This window comes from Neocloeon triangulifer, unplaced genomic scaffold (genome assembly GCF_031216515.1).
Source record: "Neocloeon triangulifer isolate White Clay Creek 2 clone unplaced genomic scaffold, ASM3121651v1 ptg000001l, whole genome shotgun sequence".
Lineage (NCBI taxonomy): Eukaryota > Metazoa > Arthropoda > Insecta > Ephemeroptera > Baetidae > Neocloeon > Neocloeon triangulifer.
The window spans coordinates 5,791,990-5,804,807 of NW_026775544.1; the positions used below are offsets into that span (position 1 = coordinate 5,791,990).

General features: G+C 35.2%; 1 protein-coding gene across 2 annotated transcripts in view; it reads right to left on the minus strand.

The window, feature by feature from the left end:
- The window catches only part of LOC132197269 (integrin alpha-PS1), a 52,327-nt gene extending 42,492 nt beyond the window's left edge, over window positions 1-9,835 (minus strand). For both annotated transcript variants that reach the window (XM_059620566.1, XM_059620483.1), the window contains exon 1: window positions 9,586-9,835. In XM_059620566.1, coding sequence (XP_059476549.1) covers window positions 9,586-9,788 — 203 coding nt within the window. In that variant the 5' untranslated portion in view covers window positions 9,789-9,835. The remainder of the gene's footprint in view (window positions 1-9,585) is intronic.
- Between the last annotated feature and the right edge of the window lie 2,983 nt (window positions 9,836-12,818).

Sequence of the window (12,818 nt, forward strand, 5' to 3'; positions counted from 1 at the left end):
GTCTTCATTATCAATGGAAAAGATTTTCTCAAATAGAAATCAGTGATATTAAATCTCAATAATTAATTCATGCAAAAATTTTAATAATTTTGTTTTTCAATTCTGTCATAATTTATAGTTTATAGCAAATTTCCGTTTAATTTAATCGTCCTTGTTCCTTGTTAATGGTCCAATGTTTTTCATCTTTACAAACACATCCCCACCTCTCTTCAGCATGTCACAGAGACTGGCAGTCAGTAGCTATAAACGATATTAATGTTACATAAATTAATCAAATTTATTGTCGACAATGAGCATCAGGGCTGTCAAATTTGATATGATCCATATTATAAAGTCTGCTTGTGGGCGCAAAGAAGCGTGAAATCGCTGAGTGTAGCTCGCGACTGAAATACATTTTTCATCTCTTGAAATACTTTGGAATAAAAGTTTATAAAAGAACTAAAAGAAGCTCCTCTCCCGTTCTAATAAGATAAGCCGAGGGCTCGCTTCATTTGTTAGATGATAAGGCGCGCAGCAGGCCTCGCCACTAAAATTAATAATAAAAAAGGACAAGAAAGGAATGTGTTGGCGCTGGGCCTGAGTTATAATATGTTATTATACGCCTCTTTTTTTATTATTTCGCACGCATAAAATTCGAACATAATACTTCCCCTGTTTGCGAGTCGGTCGGGCCAGAGAATTATTTCTTTTAATGGACCGTGGGGGGTGTTGGCAGAAGGCGGAGGAGAGTGAAAAATCTCTCTCGCGCGTTTGAAAAAAATCCTGCCTCCACCGCCCGCAACTTCATGTGTGTGTGTAATAAAAGTTAGATAGATACCCTCCACAAACACCACCGTTCTTTGTGTTCCTTTATCAACTATAATAAATGTAAAAAATAAGAAGAGGAAAAACGCCCAACCCTCAATCTTCAGACGAATATTCATATCAGTTTCATTATAGGAAAGTTTTGGGCAATTTTATTTCTTGAAATCAATTTAATAAATTTTCAATTGTTTACAGTGAAGGAAAACAAAATGTAATAGCGAAATTGTATAGACAATTTACACTAATGAATATTTCGTAAATTCCTCATTTAGGGTAAAGCTCTGAGCCTGGTTGTGCATGTTAATTTCATATTTTATTTAGAAATTTAAATTCTTTCAAAATATATCTAATTTTATTTTACAGAAATAAAAGTCAATAATACCCTTAAAATAGATTAAATAGAAGTGATTATTGTTGGATATTGTGAAATACTGAGAAAATAATGAAAATATTCACAGTCATAAACACTTTTGTAAATTGTCTATGCAATTTTCCATCCGCAATCCTTGCTGCATAAATAATTAGAATGAAAATTAATTAAAATATGAAAATATTAAATTAAAATTTAATGTAATAAATGTGATGATTTTACCGTGAAATAAATTCCCAGTTTATAATTATATTCCCGATTTGCTTGAAATTACTGCAAGTTTTACTTCAGTCGGTCTCTCCGTATAATAACAAGAAATTTAATAAATTAGATCAAATCAGCTGGTGTTTAAGGCGTGTTTACACTGTTTAGAAAAAGTGAAAATATAATCACTGAAAGGCACAATTAATTACGCACAAAACCAGTTCCTCCCACGTGCCTCTCCGCATCAAAATACATATAATTCACCGTGTTGATTTCATCTTTTTATCTCTCGAGTCAGACCCGTCTGCGTGCCTTACTGCCCCGGCCTAATTGAAAAAAAACAGACGGTCGTCGCCCCGAGAGTAGCCCGTATATAAAAATGCAATTTAACTTTTGACACGCAGCCGCCCGCTCCACATTATTAAATTAATTTCTTATTTAAGACCAAGAAGAAGAAGATGAAGTTTGATGCTGAGAAAAAAATAATAAAAAAGACTCTTCGCTCGGCACCTTGGCATCCGGCGGCGAGCCGTGACTTTCGAGAGAGACCTGTTCTTTCTCTCTCCGGCGGCGCAGAATCTCGTTTTTATGCTCAAAGCAGGCAAGGCCAACCGACATCTTCCTCCTCTCTTAATGATTATGAGATAATTCATACAGCCCACACTAAAATATTCATGCGGAGAGTGCTTGAGTTTTGTAAACCCGTTTCCACATCGCAAGATGCAGCGTTTGGTGCTTGAGGATGGAAAATCATAAAAAGCGCACAAATATAAAACCCAGACCGCGTGCATGCCACCGAAAAAGGCTCGTTTTCTATATGGGAGTTGTCTGGCTCAAGATTAGCCTTATCAGAATATTTGTAGAGCTTTGGCTTTAGAAAATCTAAAATCTCCTTAATGAAAATGGCGTACGTGCATGAATCCTTGAATACTTTTGCGTTAAAGCCAGAGTTGGTCGGAAACGGTCGAAAAGCAAAAAATCTATGAAATTATGGCATTCATTTTATATACACAATGTGAAAATGTAATATAATAATTATTGATTTTAAAACATTGTATCATTTGTATAAAAAAAATCACAATTGAACAGTGAAAATAAAAGTTTGGAAATGTAATTGAAATTAATTTCTTGGCATTTTGCTTTGGGTTTATGATTCAAGTGACAAAATAAATTTTGATGAATACAAATTACAGTCCATTCAAGGAGGCTTTAGCGTGAATGAAATAAACTTTTATTTCATTTTGCAATAATATTAAAAAATAATACATCACATAATTTAAAATGTAAATTATAATATTTCTGAGCTATTATTAAATAAAAAGGAATTTATTTTTTAAATTTTGTTATTGCTACAAAAATTAAAAAAAAATATATGTTTTAAAAATTTATTTTTATGTAAAACTAACTTTGATTTACATAGGATTTAAAATTTTTCTTGCATCTTTGACTGAATGAGCAGGAAATAAAAATATCAATGAAATATTAGTTCACAGTAGAAAATTTTCCTTCAGATTAGTCATATGTACTATATCTGCCATTTATTTTCATCATTTAATCATTGCGTGCGAAGCGATATTGTTGTTATTATTATTCCTCATGCACGTCTCGACCGCATAAAAGTTGCTTGCTGGGTGTGCTGACTAACGCAAAATAAATGCGGGTTGGTTTATTATTAACCGCGAGAGTTTTCCTTTCGTCATCCACCACTCTTTCCTCTCAAAAGTGCACCACCAGAGCTGCACAAACACCGACGGGTCTCCACGAAGTGAAATAAATTATTGAATCTGCTCTGTCGATTGCTTTTTCCTTATTTCGGATAAACGTCTCCGGAGCTTAAATCCTGATTGATGCCGCACTGAGAATTAATTAAGTCAGATGCACCCTCCCTCAGGGGGTGATTCACCACCGCTGGCCCATTGATCTGAATTCGGATTAGGGGTAGGTCAGGGAGCGGCGAAGTTCCGCCACTTATTTCGCACCCCCACGCACCCCCGCATCTGTCACCAGCAATCGCTTCGTGCTGCTTGTTTTAATTATCCCAGCCGGAGCCGGCCAGCGTGACTTTATCTGATTTTCTGCCATTTCTAGGCAAACCCTCACAATCATAGTCAATCAAAAATCAGTAAAGATTTTTAGTGTTTCCAATTGTATTTGGATATTCTTATGGATTTTGTTTCTCACTCTTTCAGATTTTTCTTTTTTAAATAATTTCGTTTGTTAGAAAATTGGAGTCTTTCTTAATATTTAATTTTAATTCTGAGTCAAGAAAATGTAGTAATATTGTCTTGGGTAAGTTTTTCTTTGATAATTTCTCTGAGGGCTGAATTCTCATACATTGTTTACAATAGAATAATTCAAGAGTTGTGAACAATCATATTTAAGAAAAGATATTGGACTGGTACAATCAGAATTTCTTTTAAGAATTTTCAGATGCTTTTTTTCAATGCCGGTAGTGGAAAATTAATGTTTAAAATTGTTTGATATTATAATAGTGAAAAATATTTGAAAACACTATCTTTGGTTTTATATTGATAAAAAAAAATGATTAAAATAAAATAATAATTTTTTAACGTCCCAACATATTTCAAAAGCAATTAATTTTTTTTTATTATTGCAATATTCAATAATATAAATTACAGTTGCTTTGAATTTATCAAAAATTTAAAAAATTACCATAAATATTTTTTTAATTTCACGTTCCTTTCAATTTAAAAAAAATCATTAATCTTTTTCTAAATTTCATAAGTTGGAACTGCACCATAAATTACTCTGTAGGACTTGCATAAAATATCAGCAATAAAGACTCTGCCGTAATACCCCTCCGGCGCCACTTCGAAGCAGCATTCGAATTACATCATGTTTATTCAGCCTGCTCGCTGGCTGCTCTTCTCTCTCTTTCTCATTTGTTGCCCTTTTCCAGCGGCAAAGATCGGTGGCCGCCGCGCGTCTCATTTATTTTTTACGCTCCGTCCGTCGACACAGCGCATCGTATATAAAAATTTTCCTCTTCCAGCGGCCGAAAGCTAAAAGCGGCACGAGTTGAAAAATAATTGGCTCGAATTCCTACAGCCACACACAGGAGACACAAAGATTTTCCCCCTTTTCTTATCATACATATTATATTAGGAGGGAATTCAGCGTAGACCACTCGTTAAAATTTGACCAAAAATGGTCTAAAATCCGCGGTATGTCCGCCACCGCTTTTAATTGGAGGACCAGCCGCAAAGTTTAAAAACTCTACTAATGAGCAGAGAAAAGACGTTGAAATGTAAAAAAATATTAACGCGGATTTTATGAAGTTGAAAAAACCTCCAGAAAAAAGCTCACAAGAATTAATATTAATATTCCGAAAACTGGTTAAGAAATACAAAATAAATTCTTTTTGAAACGATTTTTAATATCAAATTTTAACCCTTAAGTTAGAAATCCCTTTTTTATTGCCATAATTTTATCTTTTCATATTAATTGATTTAATTTTAGAGTTCAAAATTTAGTTTTAATTTTTTTTGTATCCATTTAAAATTTTTAAAAGTTTTTCATTTTCAATCCTTTTCTTCAATTGCATGAGAAAATAATAACCGAAGAAGAGCGGTCGTTGTTTGTGAATTAATTAGCTGTGGCGATGTTAAAAGCACCAATTATGGGGAGACGTTTTTTTACAGAAAAAAAATCCGAAGATGTTCTTCAGCCCGGTGCAGTGGCTGCTGGGCAACTTTTTACACAAATGTCTCGGCGAGCATTGGAAAGAAATAAATTGGTCTGCGATGGAAGGAAGGAGCGCCTTATTTGGTTCAATTTATGGTCGTTCATTATCAGATTAATTAAGTGCCGTGTTCTGCAACTTCGAATGTGAAATTATTCAGCAGTGATGTCACTGGCCGGCTATTTCCAGTTTAACTTTATTCCGCAGCTGCACGTCTTTCAAGAGAGAAAATTCGTGCTGAAAAAGTCAACAGCGCGCGGCGTCTATTCATGAGCAGGCGTATTTTTATTCACCCTCACGCCTAGACAGATATTATGTGTAAAAAAAAACACATACATGCACAATGGAGCCATTGAGGAAGTTGACTCTCCAGCAAGCAAGCAAGCAAGTACAGGTGCAGGGGAAAATATCTCCTCTCGGTGAATAATGAGCCCCTCTTTGTATTTTTCAAGTAAAAAAGTGACTGCTTTTAAGGCATGGTGGCATCTGGGCATGCCTATTAAAGAGAAATAAATTTCCCGTGGCTGCTCCACTCGTTTTATTAAAAGTAGAGTGCTCTAGGGTGAATTGCGGCGATCGTATCTATCTATGGAATGGGCGCGTCTCTCTGTTTTTTGCTCTCGCGCAGTGCTTAGAGGTTTGGGTAAAAAATATAAATTTATGTCCGACTTATGTATGACTAATGTGCTCTAATGTGGTTCAAAAGCAAATTTACCTGACGGGAAAATTGCAGCGGCATCTCTTTTTAGGTGAATGGCCACATGACAGTTTGAACTAAGAGCTATTATTTGTCTTTGAAGGAGATCAATTATTGGTTATTTAATACCTCTGCACGAAAGTATGGTTTTAAAATGCAAATCTTTTCAGTGATTTGCTTGTAATAAATTCAGTTTTATTTCAATTATATTATAAATACCAGCAATAATTTTTACCTCATAATATTTCTACAGACTATGGTGTTATTTTATGGGATATTTTCTAATTTCAAAATTATGAAGTCAAAGTTTGTTTTAAATTTCAAATAACTTTGTTTTAAGTTAAGTTTTATTTTTAAATCGCTTTAATTTTTTTCTTTAATATTTAGCTTTGATCAATTTCTCAATAAATTCTGTAAAGCTTGTTCCAGTACTATTTTTTATTATGTAAATATGCACCTTGCTCTTGATCCGACTTTTGGAATCGAGAAATCACCTGTTTGAGCAGAGCAGACGAATTGACTCACAAACCGTTGGACTGCCGGCGCAGACCTAATTGGGGCTGTAGATCGACAATCAAGGACGTCCTCTTCTTTATATTTATATTCCCTCGCTCTCGACATCACAACTCTCGGTGCACAAAACAAAAAAATAAACGCTGGCTGGGGCCACAGATCAGAAAGCGGCGGCACAACAAGAGCTGCAATCTAATTTTACTATAATAATAATCATCACCAACACAATGGAGTCTATTAAGTGAGGACTTGTCCGTCTCTCAAATAAATTTTTCTCTTCTCATCTCGTGAGTCGGGTCAAACTCCATGATATCAGTCTGGCGTTTTGTCTGATTGGAAGATTGGTGGTTTGCTTTTTAGCCTCTGTTGAAAATTTATATACAATAACACTGCACAGCTGCTCTCTTTGCGTCTCGCATCATCATCATAATTATTATCATTATAATAATATATACATCAGCATGTTCATTCCGACCCCACGCAGCATGTACGTAGTTGTGTGGAGCGTTGCAGAAATGAATCAAATTAAGCCTCATGTGCATTCAGAGAGGGCTATCATTTGATCCCTGTATGAGCGCGACCCACCGGTGCGTGCGTAATATGCAGGGGAGCATGCAGAAGAATCATCATAGGAAGCTCATTAGTCAGTTATAGTAGGGCCTGCATGAATTATTAGCAACAACCTTCAATAACAGTACATTTTCAATGGAAATTTTGTAATTTTTCCAATCAATTTATCTCAATTTATGCTTGACTGAACAAAAATTATATTCCATACTGAGCTGCACAGAAATTTACTATATCCATTTATTATTGGAAATTCCTCGTAAAATGACTGATTTTTATTTTTTCAAACTGTTTTTAGAAAAGGATCAGAATATTTTTTTAAGTATTACAAGTTTTTTTCATATTGCTCAAAACCAGCATTCAAAACTCTCCGGCAAAATTTTGCGAATGTCTTTGTAATAATTTCAATGTTATGCACTTTGAACAAAAGATGTTTTGGTTATTTCTCGAGAAATCTTATTTTTTACATATTGCTGTTTTCATAAAAAAAAATCACTATCAGTTTCTCATGCTCTTCCTCAACTCTATAATTAAGATGAATTTTTTCCCACACAATATGCTTGCATTATTATTCGTCCTGTGCGGAACATAATTAAATATTTTTTTAAGGAAAAACAAAATTTGAGACTTTTCAAAAACAATAATTGGGTGTGAAAGGAAATTTCCCTGCTCAGCAAAATTCCAGTGTGAAATGTGACATCACATCCCATTAGCATAATAAAGAATGCATTTGATCATGAGCAAGCGTTAGTTCCTCTGAAAGTGAATGGTGTCGGAAGAAACCACAGCATCGACGAGCGGCAGGTTAATTATTCTGTCGGCTGCTGCGCTTGTGGTTTTCCGAGAAACCGCATGAAAGACTCGTGAATAACCAATGTAGTGGAATAATGGAGCCCTCCGCACGGACGGACGAGGACGAGCGCCGCGTGAGTGTTTTATGGAGAAGGCGGCCGACCGGCAGACGAGCGCGTGTTGCTCTTTGTTTTAATTGCACATCCTGTGCTTGAATAAACTAAAATTATTGTAGTAGTAAAGCTCAACCGCCGACGTTGCGACAGGAAAGATCGGCGGTGTCCAGACTCACAATTAACCAAAATCCAAAACCACCAAACTTAGGTGGTTTCTTAGCTAGAATATTTAGTTTGCCGCCTAATTTATTCACTTTATTTTATATTTCTTTCCATTTTCTACAGAATAAGTGCGTCTGCATCCAAAATTGCTAAGAATGATCTTACACAATTGTTAAATTTCAATGATACATGATTATTAACATTTAATATTAAATAGTATTTTATATAAATTAATAAACAACTTAGCTGCTAAGCAATTATCAAATATGTTTAAAACAGTAAAAAATGTGCACTTCAATAATCTTTTCAATTTGAATAACTTTATCTAATTGTTAAAGTTGAATCTGAAGTTAATTATTATATCAAAGTTATCAAAGTTATTTCACAAAATTGTGTTCAAATAAAAACAAACAATATATTTATATCTAACATAAAAATTAATTATAAATCACAATTTTATTTAAATTACTTATTAAATTAAAAAATAGAATAAAAATTCATAAAAAATTAAAATAACTTTGTAATAATAATTTGTAGTATGCTTAATGAACTTATTTTGAGCAATTTAACTTGATTGACAGGTATTAGGTAGATTCACAATTAAGATAACGAACGCCAAATCGGATAAACAATGCTGCATCTTTTGCAATCAAAAGAAACTGTTTCAAGAGTTGTGTATTACATTTCAGGCGGGCAACAATGCGAAAGTGTGTGTTTAATAAGTGGCCGCGAATGAGAAACGTCAAAACACTCTAGTGAGTGACAAGTCAATCGCAAGTTCATTGTATTCGCCTTGATAGACTCGGTCCAGACGGATTTTTCACGCCATCACCGGCCCATTATATCCAAAGAAAACAAAGAAAGAAAGAAAGCTCTGCTCGGTCCAGCATCTCCGAAGCAACGGAATCGGATCAAGAGAAAGAAACACGTCGTCAGAAAATGTGCCGGCAATTTCTTCTTCTTCTTTCTTTTTATTTTCGATTGCCGTTGCACATCCTGTGCGTTTTGATTCAATAGTGGTGCTCCCCTTTCAATTACCACTTTGTGCTGTGAATTATTATTTCACACTCCTTTGAGCACGCACGTGTTGAGTACAAGCAACCTGTGGCAATAAAAGGGGCACGCATTTTTCAATTATATTAAATCACACCGGGTCTAATCTGATTATCAGCGAGTACTCGGCGGCCAACGCAAATACCCAGCAACAACTAACACACCTCTCTCGCACCTGCGCTCATCATGGCGGCGGTCAGGTATGTGCAGCAAAGGTAACTACAAAACTAACTCGGCGCCGGCCCCAATGGAGGAAAATACATAAACCCTTTGAAGCGCGACCTTCTCTCACAAAAACGGAGAGAATGCATAAGGGGAGGAAAGAAAGGAAACTTGTGAAGTGGGGGCTGTAAATAATTCACCTGAAGAGGAAAAGGTGAAACTTCCAAAACTCCAATTTTTTTAAACTTTTCAATTTTTCTTCATATATATGTTCAATTTTGCTTTTTACTTAATTCAATTAAGTATTTATTGCTTACCGGTGTTGTTATAATTTAAAAATAAATAAATAAATAATTATATTTTCTCTCTTATATTATTTCAAATTTTTCTTTTTAATCTTATTTTTTGCAAATTTTATTTTAATTGTTTTTGTGGTACTTACCAGCTGTCGGTGACCAAGGAATTGTTGGTGACCGAGTCGACGATCTGGTGTTCGGCGACTGAGAATCCAAAGTAGACACCGTCGGCGCCGTTCTTGACGAGCGGCAGCCGCGTCTCCAGGTTGAAGGCCCGCACCTGCCCCGCCAGCAAAACCACCGTGCACATAACGACGCGCCACACCATGTTGACCCTTGACATCCTCATGGTACCATGTCTCTCCTAGGCGGACTCGCGCTGGTGACTGACACCGCACAAGGTCTTCCACTCTGTCCCGCCGGACGGACCCTCTGGCGGCCGAGGTGCGACTCGGCGTTCCTCCTGGCAACTGCCTCGCGCCTCCACCTCGCGGCCACGCTCGCTACCCGCCTCGTGCCTTCAGCGATCGCTTCTGCCTCTCTCGGACGACGCTCGAGATTTTTACTCGGACCAAATGATCGAAAAGCCTTGCCGTTTCATGTGCAATCGGTTTGGCGCGGCAGACTGCAGGGCGGATGTCAATTTGCCTCAATTGGGTCTGGCGAGAATGCACGAGTAGGAAATGCTTAATTTAGCTTGGTTTGCTATTTTTTTCCTTTTAATGTTCATTTTACTTGTGACATGACATCTTTATCTCCAACATGAACATCTTACAAAATTTTGTTATCGACTCACTCAGAAGTATGTATAGAGGATTTATAATATAAGTTCACGTTTCTTGGTAAAACCCTCTAGAATTAAAAATGAAAAAGTTTTATTAAATATAAAAAAATGAGAAGTAAACAGTAAATTAATTAATTAATTTTATTGGATGGGGCGCTATTTGCTGGTGCTTTTTAAATAAGCCCATTTCAAACGTTTTGGAAACTTCCACTTGGGCAATATAGCCATAAAAGCAACATTTATTTTCCCATTTTCAATTCTTACTGCAATTTCGGTGAACATGTTCACGTTTATATTGTTGTCAGATAAACAGTTTGCATTTGTACATTAACAAACGTCAACTTGCTGCTTCCATTTTCAGTTCAATATTTAAATTTATTTTATAGCCTTGAAGTCCTTTTCCTCCCCAAGGTATAACTATTAAAATTCCATCATGGTCCGTTCAAGAGGAATGAGCAATTTTTTGTTTCCGTGTTTTTAGATAAACAAATAAAGTAATTTTTGATAATTAATTTGTTCTGGCTCACTACACTAAACGTCTCTTTTAGATAAGTTTGATAGTTGATTTAAGAAGTAAATTCAAATCGCCATGAATGAATGTTTCAGTTCTCTCCTTGTTAGCCGCAGGGGCCACGACCGCAAAGAATAATTAAATTTGATCTGACACTGATTTTAAATTTAGTATCTTGATTGATTGAAAATATTTATTTCTTCCGCCCACCTCCATACACTTTTTGCAACACTTAAAAAAAAACGTGTCTGGCCGCTGTCGTAAATAAATTTGCTGGCAAGTTCGCTCATGTCAAAATTTAAAAAATAGCCAGGGAAATTACAGAGTCAAGGCGAACCTGCACCCAACAAACTTCCTCTGGTTTTTTCTTAGTGGAGTTTAAAAAAAGCGTGCTCAAAAAAAGTCGTCAAGCAGGAAGTATCTTTTCAAAGAGAATAATGCTCTAATTAATAAAATAAAAATGTACATGGGTACCTTCCACTCACTTTTTTAGTGCATTTTTTCTACTCATTGCTTATTTGGTCTGAAACTCGGTTGTGAAAAACCTTCCGCCATTGTGAGTAATTTATGGGCTTGATTACGATCATCGATACGTATATTTATGCATGTGCAGTGAAACAAACACATATATACCTTTGTATTGTGTTTCTGCAATATAAAAAAAAAAGTAAAGCAGCCTCTGTCAGGGTCTGCCGGGGATTAATATTTTCGTGGCGCTGCTCAAGAAAAGTGGAGGTTTGATTTTTTTCATTGCCAGAGTCAACATTTTAAATCGAGCGTGCGCCTTCCTTGGTAGTTGCATGAAAATATTTCGTTCCTTTGATAAATGTGCGCCGACAATCTCTTTTTGCACGAGCAGGCAGCTGCTTTGCAAATGATAGCATTTTAATTATAGCGCAGGGGTATGAAAATGCGTAAGCCACGAGACTCGTGGCATTGAGATTAACATAAAATGATTATAACAAATTAATATAATGCACAATTCAAAAGCAGAGGTACACACCACTGTTTTAATTAAGATTTTGATAACTTTTTTTAATGATTCATCATCAAAATCAACTTGCTCAAATTTGAGAGGAAAAATATATTTAAACGCAAGGACAAAATTTAATTATTAATTATACTAAAATATTAAGAAATGTAAAAATTATAAATTTTTCTATACTTTGTGTTAAGTTGAGGGAAAAAAAAGTCTAAATTCCCTACAGTTTTTTATCTCATTGTTGAACCGTACAAGGAAGTAAAATAAATATAATACATACTTAATTGAGTAATATCCCCGAGAGAAAGAGATATAAAAATATTGTAGCAAGTCTATTAAAACTATAACTGTTATATTTATTATATGAAATATATAATTCTGTCACTCTATTTCCTCGACAGATGCATAAACTACAATCTCCCTCGAGCCGCCTCGAGCACTTACAATACATAAAATGTAGATAAATATAATATAAGTATAACTGCACATGATATAAAGCTCTTACATTTTGTGTTCGCGACAGTCAAGGGTACGCACGCATATAAACGAGACATTTTTTATTGCCTTTGTTACAGCACGACACAGAAGCCTGTATGTCATTCCATGCTATACATCACGTGATGCTGTTTACACGACGACATCCGTTTTCTATCTCGCAGATTTTTTCCACCCTATTCATTGGATGGTGCGCCCTCATTATGGGCAAACAAAAGAAAGAAAAAAAGAAGCGTTCCTGCGCAGGAACGCCACTGAAGAAGTGGGATACCCTTATTTCCCCTAATTTTAACCATCCCAAAATTTCTGAACAGGATTCGTCCATAAAAAATATAAATCTAGAAAACGCTGGAGACAAAATGAATGATTTATTTTGCACAATAGTAGATTTTTTCAGCTGACAGTTTAACAAAAATTGCTGCTTTTTGTTGAAAAAGCCGAAGTGAAGATTTTGCATGGAAGAATTTTTTTTATGAAATTTTTAAAGTGTAATTTTTTAATTCATATGGGCTTTTTCAAAAAATTAGTAATTACAAAAAAAAATAAAAAAATAAAATAAAAATAATTACATATCAATTGGTGATAAATTCACAACTGATTATTTTTT